Raw genomic sequence first — 20,407 nt, forward strand, 5'->3', positions numbered from 1 at the left:
CAGTATCCTGGCATAAAGCCTCTTGCTGTCTAGGACAAACCCTACCTTTCCTCATCTCACCATTTCCAGACACTCAGGAACTGAGAGTCAACCCAGGGTCCCACGCAATCCAACCAAAATCCAGTTATTCTCCAGATACTTACCTCCAGCTCTTAGTTTTGAGTAAGACCAATCAAATACCATGCTGGCCAAATGAGCCATTTAGATAAAGTTTAATTTACCTACAGCATCCCATAATAATTATAAACTCCTATTTTAGAAAGGAGTCTTTAGACTATTTCTCAACATTCCAGCAGTCCTCCTCCCACCTCACCCTGCCTCCCCCAGGTCAGGTGATCCATTCATCAACACACGTGGGTCACTCCTATGGATGGACATTCCACCATAATGTGAAATGAGGATCCTTCTATATAGATACCAAGAGTCTAGACCTGCTTTCCCTCCACTCACTCACTGCTACTACTCATGTTCATCCAACAGACGTCGACAACTGTGTACCTAGTAAGGCACCAAGCTGGACACCATGGGGAATGCAAGGACCCCAGATGCCTCCCTCCAAGAAGTATAAATAATCCATCAAACTATGAGAGAAGATAGAATATCCGGTGTCCAGGAAGAACTACTGAGTGCTATTTCCCATTTCCTGTTACAGAGAATAAAACAAATCCCAACTGATCTCAGGAAAGATCAGATTCCAGGGTGGCTCAGTCAGTTTAGCATCCAGCTCTTCATTTCGGCTCAGGTAGTGATTTCATGGTTTGTGAGTTCAAGCCCCGAGTCAGGCTCTGGGCTGGCAGTGCAGAGCCTACTTGGGATTCTCTCTGTGTGCCTCTCTCCTGCTCTATCTCTCAAAATAAATAAATAAACTAAAACAGAGAGAGAGAGAGAGAGGGAGAGAGAGAGAGAGAAGAGATCAGATCCCAGTAGAGGTTCTTAATAGTCCTTCTAGAGGGTGGAAGGTATTCCAAAAGGATTTACAATATAGATGGGTAATCAAGATATCTCCCATCTGTTCCCTACCAAACTAAGGGATTTTCATTGGAAAGCAATGTTCAACTATCCAGTGTTTCTAATACTGAAATCCTATAATATCATCTGCCCTCCTTTTTTTTAAAGTTTATTTTTATTTATTTTGAGAAAGATACAGAGAGCAAGCAGGGGAAGGGCAGAGAGAGAGGGAGAGAGAATCCCAAGCAGGCTCCACACTCAGCACGGAGCTGGACGCAAGGCTGGAACTCATGAACCATGAGATCATGACCTCATCTTGTTGCAGCCTCATTCTCCATCCAAAAAAAAATCCCTTTGATGTGTAATATTCACCATCTTCCCTCCTCCCATGTACAAGTCAGCATTCCAGGATGCCTTCTTCATTCAATTTTGTCACAAGGTAGCCTTTCAACATATACCCTCCCCTTCCCTAATTGGGCCTGCAGGTACCTTGGGGACCCAGCCCTAGAAAGTCCAAGAGCCCAATCTTAAAACCCTTTAGCTCTCAGAGAACCTGAACCCATAAACCTGTCACTTTGCCCTCTTTCTGATCCCCAGAGAACCAGGATCCAAGTGAAAATGAGTGTCCCATCACCACTGCCTGGCTGCTCTGAACCCCCAAGCCCGAGAGCATGTCTGTCTTTGCTTTCATATGCCTTTTTCACACAAATCCAAGACCTGTGGCAGTGGGACAGGTTGAAGAGAAACTTGAACTTCCTCCTAGGAGGGGCCTTCCTGATCAGACATGAGTAGGATCAACCTCACACCATCTCTGTGTTGCCCTCCTAATCTCAACTTTCCTAGAGAAAGGGCCTGGCCAGAGGACTCTGCCCTCCTCCTGGAACCCAGGGCTGGAGATGTGGCAAGGACAAATAAATTCAGGAGAGACAAGAGCTTGCTTTAGGAAGTCAACATCCCTTTGTTTCTAAGCGGAGCACAAGTGATGCTGATACATCTTTCCACCAACTCCTGCCTGACTTAACTCCCTGGACAATCCTTTTGCCACATCCATGTGGTATGCGGACCCTTACCCCCATTCTGCAAAGCTGCCACAGTCTTCCTCATTCAATTCTCATGACACCAAGATTGGGCCCCATTCATTTGTGCAAATCCTCCCCCATGATTGTTCCGAGTACTAAAGATGAACCTTGTACTCATTTAGGGGAGAGGAGGGAGCTCTTTTAAGATACCATAATGTGGGTATACCTTCTTTTAACTCCTTTGTATACAGAGCTGCAAGTATCTACTGTGCCCTCCTCTCTCCCCTTTTCTCTAGGGGATCCAGCCTGCCTCTCAGCCTCAAACTCCCTTCTGTAATATCTCCATCTGCCCCACAGACTTTTCATCATATATATACCACATTACTACAATGATTCGTAATGTAAACCAGGAAGACAGTTTTATAACTGGGTAGTCACAGCTTTGTGCGTGATATAAACACTGATAGCTTTTGTCCCCCACAGCCCTCCCTGCCCCTATCCCTGCAAGTTCTACCCACTTGTCCCCTTGTCATCTTACTCCCCACCTCTCCCTGCTACCGCCACAAGAATGTTAGAATCCCTTTCTCTCTTCTTGAATTCCAGAGAAGGCTGGGATGTGTGTGTTTACGTATTGCTTTTGTGGTCTTTATGCTTCTATGCTCCCCCACTCCCTACCCTGGCCCCATGCTACCCTTCCAGATAAATTATAAATAAACCACTAGCATGATTGGCCCACAGAGACTAAGGGTGGGATAATCTCCTGATTAACGCACCCAGGGGGACAGCCTCTCTAGCCGGTTACCTTAGAGTTCTGTTTCCATCCCGTGGTACAGAAGAACCTAGAATAACACTCAGAGTGGGTTGTCCATGGAGTTTTCAGCACATGCTCTCTCTGCATCTCCGTTCTGTGTAAGCCCCAGAAACTCTGCACATAAGAGGTCTAAGAGACCAGTGTTCTCCTGCTTTATCAGAAAAGGAGTTTGGAAAGACAACATAGGGAAAAAAAAAGCCACAGTGACAGTGCATTCTGATGGCTAGACAGGATGCAGGTCGCGCAGGGCTTGGGGGGCGGGGGGGGGGGGAGAGCTGTAGTGACAGGCTAGGCATTTGCCCCTCAGAAACCAACAGAGTCTCTGTTTCCTGGGTATGGCTGCAAGGTTGCAAAGCCCTCCTGGCCCAACCCTGCTACCCGAGCTATGGTCCCAAGGCTCAAAATCCAGGAAGGCCAACGGGGAGGAGAGTACTTGGGTACTGTGTTCACCCAGGAGCACCACTCCCACTGATGTGCCACACAGCCAGAACACCAGAACGCAGGCGTTCTCACCGCCAGCCCAGCTCTGCTGGCCCTGGACTCAGTGACCATGCAGCTCACAAGCTGCAAAAGGACCCAGGTGTCCAGGGTTCAAATTTGACCAGCTCCAGCCTGCCCCAGGGGCCCCTTCAAACATCTGTCACAGAAGAACCTCTCCAGCCAGTTACTCTTGCCAGGCCTCAGGTCTGGCTCCAGGGCTCACCCCACCCTCCACAGCTCCTTTCCCTCCCTCTTCCTTCCTTTCCTTCCCCACCCCCCACCCCTCCCCAGAGCTTCACCTACCCAGGACAGCCCCACCCAGCTGTGCAGGGCACATCCCATAATAATCCTTCTCCTTGCTAGCCCCCACCCCCCCCCAAAAAAGAGAGGCGGCCATCCCATAATAGCCACCCACAAGAGACATTCCGCGGTGACCGCCCCCTCCCTGCAGAGCTGCCGGGAGCAGCCATCCCATAATAGCTGGCCGCCTGTTTTACTGGTTACGGCTGTGGAGGGAGCTGGAGAGGAAATGGAGGGGAGGGGGGAGGGGAAGAGGATCAAGGGCCCCCACTTTGTGGAGGAAGAAGAGGGAGGAGAGTGGCCCAAGGGGATAGGAAGCCAAGGGGACACCGTGCAGGTGGGAGGTGTGGTCCACTGGCCACCACAGCCCTGCTTTGGGGCTTGCTCCCCATTCTCCAGGGGCTGCCTTTCCCCCTGAGCACCCTGGAGGTGTCTGCTAGTCAGGGGAGATGCCTAGGATGGGTTGAGGTGCTCAAAGTGTGTGCGTGTGTAGGGGGGGTGCATTTCAGGTGTTCCCCTTGGACCGTTTGAGAGAGAAGGCAGACCTTAGAGTGGATGGAAAGAGAGTAAGGGGTGGGGGGGCTGGAGAAGAGCTCCTCAGGCCCTCCCCATTCTGCACCACCATCCCATAATAATCCCCCCAGCCCCACTCCCCCTCCCACACACGACATCCCATAATATCTTCTGGAGAAGCAGTCCCCGCAGTAGGTACAAAGAGCTATCCCATAATATGCTCCCCCACCCCCACTCGCCACCCCCCCAACTTGGCCCCCCCCTCAGTCACATGCAGCCGGTGCCATCCCCCGCTGCTCCCCCCTCTGGCCACCGAAGGCCTTGCCAGCCCATAATACTCTTGCCTCTGGTCGCAGGAGGCCTCCAGCCCATAATATTCCCTTCCACCACCACCCCCCCTTCCCGCCCCGCACCCCTTCCTCCCGCCTCCAGTTGGATCCGGGCCTCACCAGCCCATAATATTCCCCAGTCTCCTAAGGCTGTTCCAGCCCATAATACTCTCCCTGTCTCCTAAGGCCTCTCCATCCCATAATACTGCCAGACGCCTGACCTGTGGGCCAAACCCCAGCCCGTTCCACACATCGAGGCTGTGTCAGCGCCGCTGGTCTCCCTCCCTGTCCCTCCCTCCTCCCTCCTCGGCGCTTTCCCTCCCGGGCTCTCTCCCGCCCTCCTGCCCTAGGCCCCTCTCCGGGCCCCACCCTGTGCCTGCCTGGGCCCTTACTTCCCCTCCAGCCTCCTCTCTTGCCCTTTCTCCTTTGCTTGGTTCTTGGTCCCATGCCCCCTCTCCTCTCCCTTTCAGGCACTTTTCTACCCGAGACTCCTCTGTCTGTGGGATGGACATTATTAGGCCTAGTGGGGAGAGAGTGCCCCCAGAGGGCAACAGGCCAGTCACTGCCCCTGGAAACTGTCTACTTGACCTAGCACCATGGAAACTTGCCCAGCCTGCCTTGCCCACCCATCCCCTGGCCCTAGTTCTGATTGCTGGCAGAGCTCTGTCTGGGTGAGGATTCACCTTGGAGCCCTTGCTGCCTTCCAGAAACACTCCCCTTGGGCATCACAAACAGACTTTACCAATAGCATCTCCTCCCCACACTCCTGTTGAAAAGAGAGCTCCCCCTTATGGGATTTCTCTCAGGTGCCCTTCAAAGGTGATCTCATGGATCTCTCAACAACCCAACAAGTAGATACTATGATCCCCATTTCACAGAGGAGAAAACAGAGGTTCAGAGAGTTTAAGTGTCTTGCTAAAGTCACATTGTCAAGAAGTGACAGAGCTGAAATTAGTACCACCTAGGTTGGTTCGATTCTGAAGTTCTGAGAGCCTTTGTGTTCCCCAAGGCCTGTGTGAGAATCTGCACTTTTCAGTGCTATCTCCTCTGGAAAGGATATGGCACGGTGACCACCCAGCCTCCCTCTGTCTCAGGGTCTCCTAAGAGTGAAGAAGAAAGTCCATGTTGTGAGATTAAACACCCCCCCCCATTTCCTCCATGGGACCCCAGGTGGCAACCCAGTAGGAATTTTCCTCAAGATCGTTCAGGGCTGAGAGAGAAGCCTCTCTGCCCCTTTGGTACCCCTTACCTTGGCTGTGATTCTCCTGAATTTGTTTTATTTCAAGACCAATGATTGTGTGTCTACTCCCACCTACTCTCACCCTGTGGAGGGACCATCCAACAGAGGAGGCCGACTTTGAGGAGAACCAGGGGGAGGTCCCCTCTTCAGCTTAGTTGGCAGGCAATCAAGAGTGCTGCCTTGGAGATGTTGGGTACCTCCTGGCTGGGGGAGGGGAGTCACAGCCATCCTGCCTGGGTGTTCCACCAACTTGCTACTCCCTTCTGAAGCCTCGATGGGACGTATCTCAGGGCTCAGCACAACTGGAACCCTGAACGAGTCCAGTTCTCTGCACTGACACAGCCATGTTGTGTTCTGCACAGGAATCTGAGGCAAGGGGAGGGGGAGGGGGAGGGGGAAGGTGTGCTGGAGGGTGAGTGGGTTAGGAGCAGGGAGGAAGTAGCAGGAAGAGGGAGCAGAGATGATACAGCAGATTCAGGGGGAGAGAAGTCATCAAGAGAGGTGGCCTGCATGAGGAGGGAAGGAGGAGTAAGGAACCCAGGGAGGGTGGATGTGACAGAGCCATGAGAAGGTGGGAAGCCCGAGAAAGGGGAGAGACAGTGAAATGTACTGCAAAGAGTAGGAGTTTGGGAGCCAAATGGATACTGTGCCTCTTCCTGGGTGTGTGACCTTCAGACTGAAGCTTCTGTAGGACGTTTTGTTTGTGAAATGGGGATAATAATCGTCCCTAACTCACAGGGTTATTATAATTCTCAATCACTAAATAATAATATAATAATAAGCACTACACTGGGATCCTCGCAAGTATTTTTAAAACTTGTTAATGCTCCTCTCTCTCCACCTAGGATGTTCTCATTTTCCTCATTTGGACTTTCCTAAACCTCAAAAAGGGTGACTCTAGGACGTGGGGTGAGGGCTCTCTCTGGATTTCCCCATGTGTCACCTCCATCCTACTGCGCACTCAGTAATTGGAGAATTCTGTGACAATGGCAGTGGCTACGGGTCTTCTTAAACTTCCCCAGCCTGTTACTTGTCAGGTTCTTCTGTTCATTCCTCCTCTGCCTGCCACATCTCCTTAATCTAGTCTTGCGTCTCTGTACTCATGATAGAAACTCTTTGGATGTGCTGAATATGGGGAAACAGTCCACCAGAACTTAGACACCCGAGATTTCACACTGGAGAGGACCCATTTCCATCCACCTCCACAGGCTATGGTCACACTCCTCTTCAACAATTTTAACAGCAGTCTGACCCGTCTTCCTTTCCCTTTAGATTCCCCTCCTCACTTCCCTACAATTTATCCCACACTGTTTGCCAGAATGAGCAAAACCCCACTCAGGAACCTTTACGGGCTTCCCACTGCCAACTAAATTAACTGCCAACACCTGACTCCCCATTCTTGAATCTTGTATTTTGAATGGTAGTTATTGACTTGTCTGTGCTCCCCCACTAGATACTAAACTACTCCACACCAAAATTCAACTGTTTATCATTCAACAAGTATTTATTGAGCACTTTTTTTGTTCCAGGAGCTGTTCTAGATGCTGGAGATACATCAAAGAACCAAGCAAACCAAAATCCCTGCCTCCAGGGACTTTACATCATACCTGGGGGGGGGGGGGGGGCGAGGAAACAGACAAGAAATTATAAAAATTATAAAAATAAATAAGTAAATTATATAGAATGTTAGAAGATGCTTGCTATGTGAATTTTTGGTACTTTGGATTCCATTCACATATCAGAATATAAAAATACTCAAGTAATTTTTAACAACTGTGTTCAATCCAGTTCGGTTGGGTAGGGCAAAGTTCTGAGACTTTGGAATACAACCACGTTTGATGCTCCCAGGGCTGGGAGGGCATGGGTCTTGAGCCCTAAGGAGGAAGCAAGATGGGTCAGGTGCTAACCATCAGGCCTCTTCTAGAGCAACCAGAGGGCCTGGCCCAGGGCTGTATCTTCGCACCTGATGGTGGAAGGCTCTACTTGAAAGCTATCACTGAGGAATCTGGGTCACTTCTCTGCTTTGGCCACCAGGGGTCATTTTACCCCTGTAAATCACCATCTGAAGCACTCGCTTAAAGACACACAAAAGGCTTGCTCCAAACTAAAACACACAGAGACACACACAGGAAAACCCTGACACTGTCTTTCTGTCTCTCTCAATCTCTTTCTATCTCTCTCTCTCCGTCTCTCTTTCCCCCCTCCCACACACAGAAACATACATCATTGAGAGACACAGAGACAGAAATGCATACAGGACACACGCATGGCAGCAACTTCCTCAGTTACACAGAGTCTCAAGATGCCAACTCTGCAACCCCTCCCAGCCCAACTCCTGTAAAGAGGGAAGAAAACAGTAGGTGGCCCATGAACCAGTCTTCCATGTCCCTTGCCTCCAGCTTGCAAAGAACAGCCAGCCTATTCCTGTCCTCCCATTGCACTCTTTTTTCGCTGGAAAGTTCTTTCCTGGCTGTGGCAATAGTTCCTTTTTCCCTTCCCAGGGAGAGAGGAGCCCTGCCCCTCCTCAGAGTGTTTGTGTGACTAGTTCACCCCCACCTCAGGGCTGCCACTCCAGGAAGTCCAGGGTGGTGTTACACTGGGTGTGCAACTCCCACCTACCCCCTGCAAACCCTCAAGCCTTCTGGACTACAATTAGCAATTGATTTGCCTAAGTATTGCCCTGTCCCTGGTAGTAATAAAAAAATAATGTATGTATATGCCCTGGGAAGAAGTTACACGTGAGCTCTAATACTGGCTCTTTAAGGATGTCCACAAGGTCAAAGTTATTTTTGGAATCCTGCTTCTCCCACCATGTCCTTTGTTCTTTGCATTCTCATCTCTCACAGGTATACAGTGGAGTTTTCCAGAGGCTTCATGAAATGTGATGACATTATTGCTCTCACAGCTAATGGAAAGTGTGCTTGTGTGTTTCTGTCGTTAACACTCGTGAGTTCTAATTTCTGTTATGGTTAAGTCTCAAAAGAATAAAGTGCAAGCAAAAGCCCTTTGGAATCCTTGAGTTGTTAAAGGGTCTGGGAACAAAGTTTAAGAACTGCTACTTTAGTACAAAGAATTTTCTCCTTAATTCTAGATGATGCACCAGAGGCAGAGAGAGAGAATTTAGGACCTAGAGTGGAGGCAGTCTCAAAAGCGGTGTGGAGTGGACAGAGACAGGTGAAAAGGGCTACAGGGACTGGATCTGGGGAAAAAAATACCCTCCAACACACAGTTTTGTCCTGCCCCCAACCACCCCACTTTGGGTGCCAGGTCCAAATTGTTACAGGTCACTAACCAACAAGGAAACCAATTCTGTCTGTATCCATTAAACTCCGTATCGTTGAGTTTACTCGGCAAGGGAAGTTCTGGGCAAGGGAAGCCCAGGTGGAAATGAGGGTGGGTGGCACCTGAGGTCCTAAGACTACTGTGGTGGCTGTAAATCCAGGACACCCACTTTCTGCTCCATCTCCCAGCTCTCAAGAGTGTTTCATGACCACGCCAAGGGCATGCCATCCAGTCATCTGCCTCTGCATTGGGAAAGCTCACAGCTTCACTTCCTAGGGACTGGGGAAGGGGTCGGCCTCAGGCTCTCCATCACCACCAAACTAAAGAAGGCCATTAGCACAGCGCTCCTCCTTCCCAGGCTCCCCACACTTTGTTCTTTTCTGCATTTCTGGGCGGGAGTTGCCTTCCAGAAGTCCCAAGTGCCCAATCCACTTCCCTCGGGTACACACCCTAATGCGTGTCAGCGGCAAGGGGGTGAGAGGTGGGGGTGACCGAGCGATGGCATGATGTGCTGTCAGAGGGCCGAGTCCTCGGGGAGCTGGGTTAAGGGTGTCCCCACGTTGGAGGGCCTGAGCAGCCCCTGTTCGGCGGTAGCCGGGGTGGTGATGCAAGTGGTCTCAGTGGGCTGTTCGGCGAGCGCCCCCTGAGCCCCGTTGGTGGCCAAGGTCCTGGCGCGGTTCGGAGTGCCCAGGCCTCGCAGGGTGTTGCGGAAACCCTCGGCGCTGAAGTAATACACCAGAGGGTCTAGCACGCAGTTGGCGCCGGCCAACAGCACCATCACCATCAGCACCCCGCGCACCCGATCGCAGACCTTGCTGTTCGCCGCCACCAGGTTGCCCCGCAGCAGCCCGTACGCCGCCAGCGTGGCGTTGTAGGGCACGAAGCACAGCAGGAAGATGACGAGGTTGGCCAGCAGGAGGCGCACGGTCTTCCGCCGCCGCTGGCTCTGCGTGGCGTCGGGCCGCGCCAGGGTCCAGAAGACCCGGCCCGACGAGTAGAGCACCGCCACCAGGGGCAGCAGGAAGCCCAGCGCCTCGGCCAGCAGCACGAGCGGCAGCAGCCCGCCCTTCCACAGCCTGTCGCCGAAGCTCTCGAAGCACAGGCGCACCTGGCCGCCGCCGTAGCTGCAGGACGAGGGCCTGTGCACCAGGACGGTGGGCACGGCGAACACGAGGATGAGCGCCCACACTCCCAGGCAGAGCAGCCGCGCCACGCGGGGCCGCCGCAGGTGGCGCAGCCGCAGCGGGTGCACGATGGCCGCGTAGCGGTCCACGTTGATGAGAGTCAGGAAGATGCAGCTGCCGTACATGTTCGTCTGGAAGATGGCGCCCGCTGTCTGGCACAGGAGGTCGGAGAAGGGCCAGTAGTGCAGGGCGTAGTAGGAGATGCGCACGGGCAGCGAGAGAGTGAAGAGCAGGTCGCTGGCCGCCAGGTTGCACATGTACACGCTCACGACGGAGTGCACGCGCAGCGCGCGCAGGAAGACCCAGAGGGCCAGCGCGTTGAGGGGGAGCCCTGCGGCCAGCACCAGGCTGTAGGCCACCATGTGCAGGCGGTGGGTGGGCCGGTAGTCGGGGCACGGGGGAACAGAACCGTTGGCAGGGGGAACAGAACTGTTGGTAGAGTTGGGCAACATCGTACCGAAGTGTGGGGAGGAGCTAGGCTGGGGGCATCATGAGGCACACTAGGACCCTGGCATCGCGTTCATCTCCAGGGCGGGGCCTGGAGGCCGCACAGAGAGAGCGCCCCAAAGCAAGCAGGGCATGGGAATGTGGGCTATGGCTGCGGAACAGATGGCTGCCAGGGGTTGGATGCTTTGGGTTACAGCTTCATCAGCAGTGGAGACCTGGAATAGCAAGGGAAGCCAAAGTCAAGAGTATGCAAAGACAGGGTAGAAGTCACAAATGTTTATCTAGCTAACTTGGCTGGCCTCTTGGGTCTTTCCCCCACCTTCCATCCGGCCAGAATAGCTTTCTGCAGGAAGGCTGTGTAGCACAGTGTTAAATGCCCAGGCTCTGGAATCAGACTGCCAGGGTTTAAATCCTGGTTTTGCCAGCTTGCCTAGCTTTGTCCTCAAAAAGGTGACTTAATCTCTCATTTTCCTTACCTGGGGGGAAAAAGAGGGGGTCCCTTATGTCATGAGGTTGTTAGATGAAATGAGATATGTGTAAAGTGCACAGGTTGCTGTTATTATCAAATAACATTGCTCCCTTCCTTTCTGTCTTCTACAGATGTTTCCTGAGCCTTTAGAAGGTTCCAGGCATGTTCAAAGCACTGAACAAAATGAAGGCCTTGCTTGCCCCCATCTGCCTTACATTCCATTGAGGGGAGACAGATAATAAAGTGCAAGTAAATAGGTATTATGTCAGATGGTGAGAATTATGATGGAGCACCTCCCCTGGAACTCCCCAGCTCTGCTGGCTCCCAGTTATCTAAAGAATAAAGTTCAAACTCCCCAGTGCAGTACAAAATCCTGAGCCTCACTCATTACATCACAGTTGCTCCTGTGTACGCTGGGTTTGTGGTCAGAGGTTCAGCTTGTGTGACCTCTCTCAGTTTTTTCATCCGTAAACTGGGGATAATAACACAAAGGGCTCTCAAAGGCGGATCACACATCAGCATGGTCCTGCCAGGCAGGGGAAGGTTCTACTTTTCCAAGTGTTCCCTGGAGGATCTGACTAGGGAGCTTCCCAAATGGGGTCTGTGATGGATGGATGTTTGTTTTTGTTTTTTTTGGGGGGGGGGTTGTTTAAGTTTATTTTATCTTTGAGAGAGAAAGAGAAAGAGGGAGAGAGCAAGTGGGGGAGGGGCAGAGAGCGAGACAGAGGATCGGAAGCAGGCAGAGAGCAGCAGAGCCCAGTGTGGGGCTCAAACTCATGAACTGCGAGATCATGACCTGAGCTGAAGTCAGACACTTAGCCAACTGAGCCACACAGGTGCCCCAGAAGGTGTTGTTTTAATGAGGGTTCAGAGGGGACCCTAAGTCCAGAAAGCGTGACTGGGGCGAGGAGGCACCGAGGGCATTGCCGAGGCTGCTGGAGAGAGCAGACCACAGCAGCCACAGTGCTCAGGCAAAAGCTGGTGGACAACGGATATGGCCAGGAGGTAGAGGAGTCAGAGGGACAGGAGATGGTCACAGGATCCCACCCTCCTTAATGTCCTAATGCCACAGAAGCTACTCCTCCCTCTTTAACGCCCAAATGCCATCTTTTGGGCGGGGGGCTGAAATACACAGAACTTCAAAATTACCATTTTAACTGTCTTTAAGTATACAATTCAGTGACATTAAGTACACTCACAATGATGCGTGATCGTCACTGCTACTTCCAGAACTTTTTCATCATCCCAAACCACTCTATACCCATTAAATAATAACTGCCTATTCTCTCCCCACACTCTCTCCAGCTCCTGGTAACCTCTATTCTACTTTCTGTCTCCAGGAATTTGCCTACTCTATTTGAATTAGTGTTTTCATTTTCTTTGGGTAAATACCCAGCAGTGGAATTACTGGATTATATGGTAAATTATTTTTAATTACTTGAGGAACCTCCATATTCTTTTCCAGAGTGGCTGGACCAATTTACATTCCCACTGACAATGCAAGAGGGTTCCTTTTTCCCCACGTTCTCGCCAGAATTTCTTATTTCTTGTCTTTTTGATACCAGCCATTCTGACAAATGTAAGGTGATATCACATTGTTTTGAGATTGACTTGCATTTCCCTGATGATGAGCGACGTGGAGCATCTTTTCATGTGTCCACTGGCCATCCATATGTCTTCTTTGGAAACGTGTCTACTCAGGTCCTCTGCCCATTTTTAAAAATAGATTACTTGGTATTTTGGTGTTGAATTTGCCTATCCTAGGTTCCTCATATGAGTGGAATCATATAGTATCTGTCCTTTTCTGTCTGGCTTATTTCACTTCACATAAAGTTTTCAAAGTCCATCCATGTTGTAGTATGTATCAGAATTGCAATCTTTTTTTTTTTATAGTGGAATAATATATGCATAAATTGTTTTTAATCTATTCATCTGGCAATGGTTACTTGGAATTTTATACGTTTTGGCTATTGTGAATAATGCTGTGAACGTGGGGTCCACATGCCATCTGAGGGAGCAGGGTCATCTGGAGACCCTGAGCAATTATTCCAAGATACTGGATTTATTCCTTTCAAAAGAAACTGCTTAAATTCTTTTTTTTTTTTTTAAGATTTTATTTTTAAGTAATCTCTACACCCAACATGGGCTCAAACTCACAACCCTGAGATCAAGAGTCTCCTGCTCCACCAACTGAGCCAGCCACGAGCCCTGGAACTGCTTAACTTCCTGCATGGAACCAAGTTGTAAACCTGACTCTAAGAGTTTTCTTGTGGGTTTTTTGCTCATTTGTTCCTCCCCCAACTACGACTACCAGCAGTTTAAGACTTGTGAGAGGTCTCGTAGAATAAAGGAAATAAACGTTTCCTCTGCAAAATACCCATTTCAACAATGAAAATAACACTACAGAGGGATGAAACACACAGAAAGGCAAATGAAATGAGACTCTTTCCCTGACCCATGCACCCCCCCCCCCCTTCCATGCTTCTTTGCTCCAGTCACACCAAGCTAATGATAATTGGGCACATGCCTTTTGCACGTGCTCTGCCTCCCATTCCCCAGCTGGCAAAGTCAATCATTTCTTAGGACTCCGGAAAGCCTTGCCTGACTCCCTCCCTCCCCACAGGGCAGCTGTAGTTCCCTCACAAGTGCTTCCACTCTGCGCACAGGTTTCCCTTGGGTGTCCCACCTGTATTGTAATTAGCTGTTCTTGGTCTGCCCCTCCCACTAGACTGTGAGCTCTTGGAGGGAGGGGCTGCGGACTGGGACTTAGTCATCGTTGTAGTCCGAGCCACTACCTCAATACATGTTGTGTGAAAATTGTTAGCGATCATTTACTGACCATCCGCCACATCCCGGGGTATTTTAGGTGCCTCGTCTTTATTCCTTCCAACAGTCCTTTGTTCATCCTGATTTTTACGGGAAAGGAAACAGAAGCTCTAGAGCTCCGGTTGGCATTCAAACTCAGGATTCCAACCCAGCTCCAAGCTGCCCCGCTGCTTGCAACAAGAGTGGATGGTTGGATGTGAGGACGCATGTTGCACGGAGCACTTGGTCTCTTAGCCCATGAGAAATCTGTGCCCATAGGGGCGCCCAGGGGGCTCAGCCGGCAGAGGGTCCAACTTCAGCTCAGGTCATGCTCTTGCAGTTCGTGGGTTTGAGCCCCAAGTCGGGCTCGCTGCTGTCAGCGCAAGAGCCCGCTTCGGATCCTCTGTCCTCCTCTCTCTCTCTGCCTCCTTCCCTGCTCATGCTGTCTCTCTAAAAATGAATAAACATTAAAAAGAAGAAGAAAAAAGAAATCTGTGCCCACAAATAAATTGTGTTTACTTCTTTATTTGCCCAGGTGCAATATATACTTTTTAATAGCCCACTTTTTCTCGACTTTCAAACACTAGTAACAGAGTCCTCTTGTTTTCACGCACACACACAAGTGTGCCCCTCCTTAGGATGTCCTCTTACCTACTTAAGCACTTAGTTTGCTGCCTTGAACTCCTCCGGTTGTTTTATGTGTGTTTATTTGATTCCATTATCCCCACCTAGATGGTAAGGTCATTGGGTGGGGCCCTATCTTCCATCGCTTTATTCCCAAGCTCACTCACACTTCAGTCTCTGCTTAGCAGGCCCTTGTGACATTCATTGGCCCCCTGGAAGGAAATCTGCCCCCACCCCCAATGTCCACCCATCCTGTAATCTTGCTGCAATATCTTTTGTATCAATCAGTCAGTCAACCGCTTCTTATCACACTCCTATCTTGTCCAGGTGTCTAACTCACTTAGTAAAGGACCATGTCCCCTAAAAGTCCTGTTCGGGAACAGCCTGCATTAAAATTTCAAAAACAGTTTACACTATAACTACAGTAACACTTTATCATTCTGAACCATTGCTTGAAGAATCAATAGCTTCTTACAACTGGGAGGCACATGCCTGACAATGAATGAGTGAATGAGTAATTATTTTCCAAGAATCCCAAGTATTTCTGTCAATAAAGTTACAATGTTAAAGAGACCATAAGGTACTAGGTGAGCTTCTGCTTAAAGGTACAGTTAGAGGGGTGCCTGGGTGGCTCAGTTGGTTAAGCTACCAACTTCGGCTCAGGTCATGATGTCATGATCTCGCAGTTTGTGGGTTCGAGCCCCGCGTCGGGCTCTGTGCTGACAGCTCAGAGCCTGGAGCCTACTTCAGATTCTATGTCTCCCCCTCTCTCTACGCCTCCCCTGCTCACACTCTGTGTCTCTCTGTCTCTCAATAATAAATAAACATTAAAAAATTAAAATAAAATAAAGGTACAGTTAGAGACCCATAAAGCAGATGGTTATGCCTTCATTACTGAATTCCAAAGTGGAGAAGTCCTTTCTGTCAAAAAGTCACCCCTTTCTAACAGACACACACACACAATGGCCCAAGATGGGTGTTGAGAGGCTGCCAGGCCCTGCCCTGGCCCCCACCCCATCTGCCTGCTTCCCTGGGGCTCCTGTCAGTGGAGCTGAATGGGCACAGTGCCAGGCCAGATGGCAAAGATGGGAAAAACTGCCAAAAAGAAGGCAAACAGGAAATGGAAGGAGGGCTCTAGTTGGTGGGGGGGGGGGGGGGGGGGAGGGGCAGCCCCAGGATCTCTCCCCAGTCCTGCCTTGAGAAAGAGGTCAGGTTGTGGGGGAAACGTAGGAAGCAAAAACAGCAGCTGCCCCAGAAAAAAATGAACACTGGGGCTTCGTTTTACCAGAGAGGAGGAGGGACTGGGAGGCCCACATAATCTTAGTAACCTCAACACGCACGGATGTGGTAACAAGCATACCACTACACACACGTGCATGTGCCAAGGACACAGAGAGGTGTAGGTACACTAGGAGATGTGCACACGAGATCCCTCGTAACATACAAATCACTATACGCCCACGCCCTCTCCCACACAAGTATGTGCATGTGTGGAGGCAGAGTAGACCCAGCCCTTGCCTTAGGGACAATATTCTTACACATCCAGACGTACAGAGTCAGGCAGCCTCAGGAGCACATACCCATGCAGAGGTGCACAAATAGATCCCAGGGCCAAGACACTGAGGGGCAAAAAGGGACCCTGCATACGGAGGCCCCGGGAACTGGCCATTCCACACCACCCGCCCTCCACACCACTCACACACCAGAGCGTGGACGGCCACTTTCCTCCTCCCTCGGTCTCTTTCAGCTTCCCGTGGGCACATCCAAGGCCCAGGTTCCTTAGGTCCTCTAGTCCTCTTGGACCTGTTCCATTGCCCTCTGAGCTGGGCTGGGCGCTGCTCTTTGCTGAGATAAGCCAGAGGGGCAGAGCTATTTTCTGCCAGGCAGGAAGTGAGAATGTGAGTCAAAATGGGCAGGAGGCTAGGTCATGGCCATTCCTCCCTGTTCTCCACGCAATCTGCCCGTGCTATCCACCCTTCTGGCGGCTGACCAGCCATGCAGAGAGGGCTGAAGAGAAAGGAATAGGTGATCCCAGACAGTGATGGGAGCAGGGCGGGGAAGAGAAATAACTCCTCTTTGTCCAGACTCCTCCTGTCCGCCACACTCCCCGTGCGCACCCCCCTTGTCCCTCTTGCATATCCACCAAATGCCTTGCTCTCTCTGTCTCGTCTTTTTAGTAATTCACATCCTCCAGAAGTTCGAAAAGAAGGAATCTCAGATCTCCTCCTCCTTGCCCCGGAAGATCCGTTCTAGAATAGCCCCAAACCTCATTTTCGATGCCAGAGGCCACAGCTGGGAGTCATGGCCAGCCAGTGTGTCCCACCCCTACACGGTGTGGGTTCTGACCATCCTGTTGGCTAAGTCCACTTCTGCTGTTGTGTGCAGGCAGCAGTAGGAGGATGTACCCTTTACCGACAGACAGGCTTAATTGTAAATTATACCTCTTACTACCTGAATGTTCGCGCTCCTCCAACGGGTCCAAACTATGCTGGAGCCTCCAGCAGAAGCTTAACAAAGTCTGAAGGCTTTGTGAAAAGCTCTGTCCTGGAGCTGCTTGGAGGACACAGATGAATCGTGCTCATCTGAGGGGTCTGTGGTGTGGAGATAGTACAGTGTCGCCAGGCTCAGTGGACAGCCTCTTCCTACCCGAGGGGCCACATTCTTCTCAAGGAGAAGAGCCTCAGGCACAGGCCTCCAGGGGGGAGGTGGGTCCTCTTTCCATCATCCCTCCTCCTCTTCCAGGCCTGCCCTGCTTTCTCCAGCCCAAATTCTTGCTCCAGCCTTCCACCCCCCTGCTCCCCCCCTCGCTCCCCCCCCACCCCCCCACCCCTGGCTTCCCCATCTGATATCATTCTCAGCCACGTCTTCTCCCCTCCCTGGGTATTCTGACCTCCTGTCTCCCATTCTTCTCTGGGAAGCAGCAGAAAGCAAAGGTGGCCTACAGCTCAGTAATTCCTTTCCCCCTATGTGTGGATGTCACCTCACCACCTGCACATCTCCCTCCACCCTGCTTTCAAGAGCTGGAAAAACAGGAAATAAAGTTACAATCCGGAGAAGTCACTCAGACCGGCTCAGCCCTATACGGCCCTACACTCGGAGTAGTCTATATGCATCTTACCCTTGCTTTGGGGGCTGGGTGGGTCCTGCCCCCTCAGAGAAATCTGGAGCCCTTGGGCATCTTTGACCTTGCTCTGACCTCGGGAGGCATTTGTGCACCCCGGCTTCCCCCCTCCCCTCCTTCTCCGGGTGCCCGGGCATACAAGGCGTCTATGTGGCTGGGGCACAGGCTAGAGGGCAGCAGGCTAGAGAGGGCTGACAGCCTTAGGCAGAAACAGCAGGAGCTGGGCTCTGGTGCCTCCCAGGAAGTGAGGCTTACAGGTATGAGTGAGTTTCTATTTTCCCCCCAATCCTTACCTCCATCTCCCCCTGGGTCTAAGACTTACTCGGCCTAAAAGGAGCTCAAGATACAACCTGGTGGGAGGGCCCCCCCCCCGCAAACACAGGTAATAGGTAGGCAGTTGCCCTTAGTAGTATGATACAAGGGTATCAGAAGGCCTTGCCGACCCTCAAATATTTCCCCCACCTGTGCTCAATATCTGAAATTTCATCCCCTTCATGCCACTCATGAGTCACATTCTATCAGAATTCTAGGGATATTAGAGACCATCTCATCTAATCTTCTCATATAGAAGACGAGCGCCCCGGGTTAAGGTGGTGTTTCTCAAAGCCCCATTAAAACGCACCTTGGTTAGCTGGGAAGGATAACTAGGAGAACACATCTGTGCCAGTAAGCCCATTAGTGGAGTCCGATAAGATGAGTTCATTGTCATCTAGCAGAGGGCCCGGCCTCGGAGGGTGAGGGGGGGTTAAGTTTTATCTGAGGGTGGGGAAGGGCTGGACGCCCCCCACCAGAGAGCCCTCCTAAGTGGCCATGGGAAGCCCAACGTTCAGCATAATGGTGGGGGCCTAAAGTGTGAAGGGGAGGTCACATCTCCCCCAAGATGCCCCAGTGTAGGGGCTTCAGACTTCAGAGGGGGCACTCCTGGGTGTGCCAAGCATGGTGGCTGTCTCCCTTGGCTTGGCCCCAAAAGGTCTGTCTGCCTGAGGCAGCCCCTTTTAGCTTTTTACTCTATTCAAAGAGGTTTTCCAGGGCCCATGGCCCACCCTCATCTCCATCCCACCCACAAACTCCACTCTGAAGGAGGGATGCTCCCCATCGTGCCCCCTACGAGGTTCAACCCCCTCCCCCCCTGCCCCGTGACACCCCCATACCTGTGTTCCCTGTGGCTTCCGCTGCCTGCTCTGAGCTGGGCTGGGCTGGTAGGACCTGCTCCTGAGGTGGGTGGGGACACACTCTCCTGGCAGATCTCAGCAGGTCCCAGCTCCTTGCACTCACCCAACCCCACACACGGGATCGGATCGGGAGAGAGAGGAAGCAGCGCCCTCAGTGGCCTTCGGAGGTGGCCAGAGAAGAAATCCCAGCAGAGAATGGTACTTAATCCAGCCCCAACCCTTGCCTATTAATGATTCCCCCCACCCATTGCTCACACACTCCCTAGCTTCCGGGAAGCTTAACTGGCACACCCACTCACTGATGCTAGATGACTAACCCACCAACCTCTCACTGTACTCACCAGTTCCCCCTGGGTGTCTCTTTCTCTTTTGGGTTCCAGCAGGCGGTTTCGCTCTATCCACTCATGGCCATCCCCCACCCTGCCCAGGGCCATTCCGCCCTGCTTCTGTCTGGCTCCCTCAGGCTTTGAGCTCTGAGGGCTGGGGGACAGTCCCTCGTCTCTGTGCCCTCTGGCTGAGCCCCTTGTCTTCTGTATCAACAAGGCTAGGCATGTTGTCCATGCTCAATACACAAAAACAAGTTAAAGTTTTTGAGTGGTAGGTGAAAAAGGATGTCGTAGTCAAATAAGTCTGAGACACACCAGACTGAACAGGTTTCTCTGTTACAGGGCTTCTCAGAGCCTTTAACATACCATTAAAAGATTGACCATGTGTTCATAATTGAAGCGGATGAAGGTGCATGGGGGGCATTATACTATATTTGTGTGCGTTTCAACTTTTCTGTTAATAAACAAGTTGGGTTTTTTTTTTGTTTTTGTTTTTTTAATTTTTTAAAAAGTGTATTTATTTATTTTGAGAGAGAGAGAGACAGAGAGAGTGAGCAGGGGAGAGGTGGAGAGAGAGAGGGAGAGAAGAGAATCTCAAGCTGACTCTGAGCTGTCAGCATGGAGCCTGACGCGGGGCTCAAACTCACAAACCATGAGATCATGACCTGAGCTGAAACCAAGAGTTAGATGCTCAACCAAGTGAGCCACCCAGGTTTCCCAATTTTTTTTAATGTTCTTAATCACGGTGCTCCTGTAGAAGGAGAGACTATACAGGTTCTCAAACATACGTGTCCCTAGAACACATTTTGGGAGATCCCAAGTTATTAAAGGCCAATGCTAGAGTCACATTTCAATGTATATTGTCAAAATGTGACCACCTCAACCTTCAGACCATCTGGCCCATCACTGGATGTGAAATCAAGCGTTTCCTGAGCTCCCCGCCCCAGCTGTTTCCTCTCTCGATAAAATGTAAGTTCTGCCCTACTTCCCTGGGGTTGTCCCCCAACCCCCACCCCCGGGACATTATCTCAGTCAGGCTCTGGCCTTTATCCTCCAGAGGGACAAGCCCATACTCATCTGTGGTCATGGACTTCAGAAATGAAGACACATGCCCGCATGGCCCACACAACCCCTCAGACCCCAGTCATGGCCTTCTTCAATCCAACTTCCTGACTTCTTAGGTCTTCTCCGGGAATATGGCTACTTCTTTGAGTACCATTCATGAGGTTCTTTCACCTTCAGATAGATCCATAAATCCCAGGGTTTGGAATGTTGATTCCCAGGGGGCAGGAAGGCAGTGCTGAGGATAGAATCATAACCAAAGTAGGCCACACAGG

General features: G+C 51.1%; 1 protein-coding gene across 4 annotated transcripts; it reads right to left on the minus strand.

Annotated features, from left to right (window-relative positions):
- Positions 1–7,117: 7,117 nt before the first annotated feature.
- Positions 7,118–19,020, minus strand: LPAR5 (lysophosphatidic acid receptor 5). Of its 4 annotated transcripts, XM_053225753.1 has the most exons (4): positions 17,342–18,640; positions 16,903–17,042; positions 16,155–16,327; positions 7,118–10,768 (listed from the first exon to the last, which is right to left on the minus strand). In XM_053225753.1, the coding sequence occupies exon 4, from the start codon at positions 10,556–10,558 to the stop codon at positions 9,437–9,439; it is 1,122 nt and encodes a 373-aa protein (XP_053081728.1). In that variant the 5' UTR covers positions 10,559–10,768; positions 16,155–16,327; positions 16,903–17,042; positions 17,342–18,640; the 3' UTR covers positions 7,118–9,436. The 4 variants fall into 4 exon arrangements, with proteins under 4 accessions (XP_053081728.1, XP_053081730.1, XP_053081729.1 ...); XM_053225755.1 differs by lacking the exons at positions 16,903–17,042; positions 17,342–18,640 and adding an exon at positions 18,724–19,020; XM_053225754.1 differs by lacking the exon at positions 17,342–18,640 and having other exon boundaries at positions 16,903–17,231.
- Between the last annotated feature and the right edge of the window lie 1,387 nt (positions 19,021–20,407).

The sequence above is a fragment of the Acinonyx jubatus genome, chromosome B4 (genome assembly GCF_027475565.1).
Source record: "Acinonyx jubatus isolate Ajub_Pintada_27869175 chromosome B4, VMU_Ajub_asm_v1.0, whole genome shotgun sequence".
Taxonomy (NCBI): Eukaryota; Metazoa; Chordata; class Mammalia; order Carnivora; family Felidae; genus Acinonyx; species Acinonyx jubatus.

What these genes read in the sequence shown, in the direction of transcription:
- LPAR5 (XM_027074135.2), bottom strand. Translation starts at nt 10,558, where the DNA reads ATGTTGCCCAACTCTACCAACAGTTCTGTTCCCCCTGCCAACGGTTCT.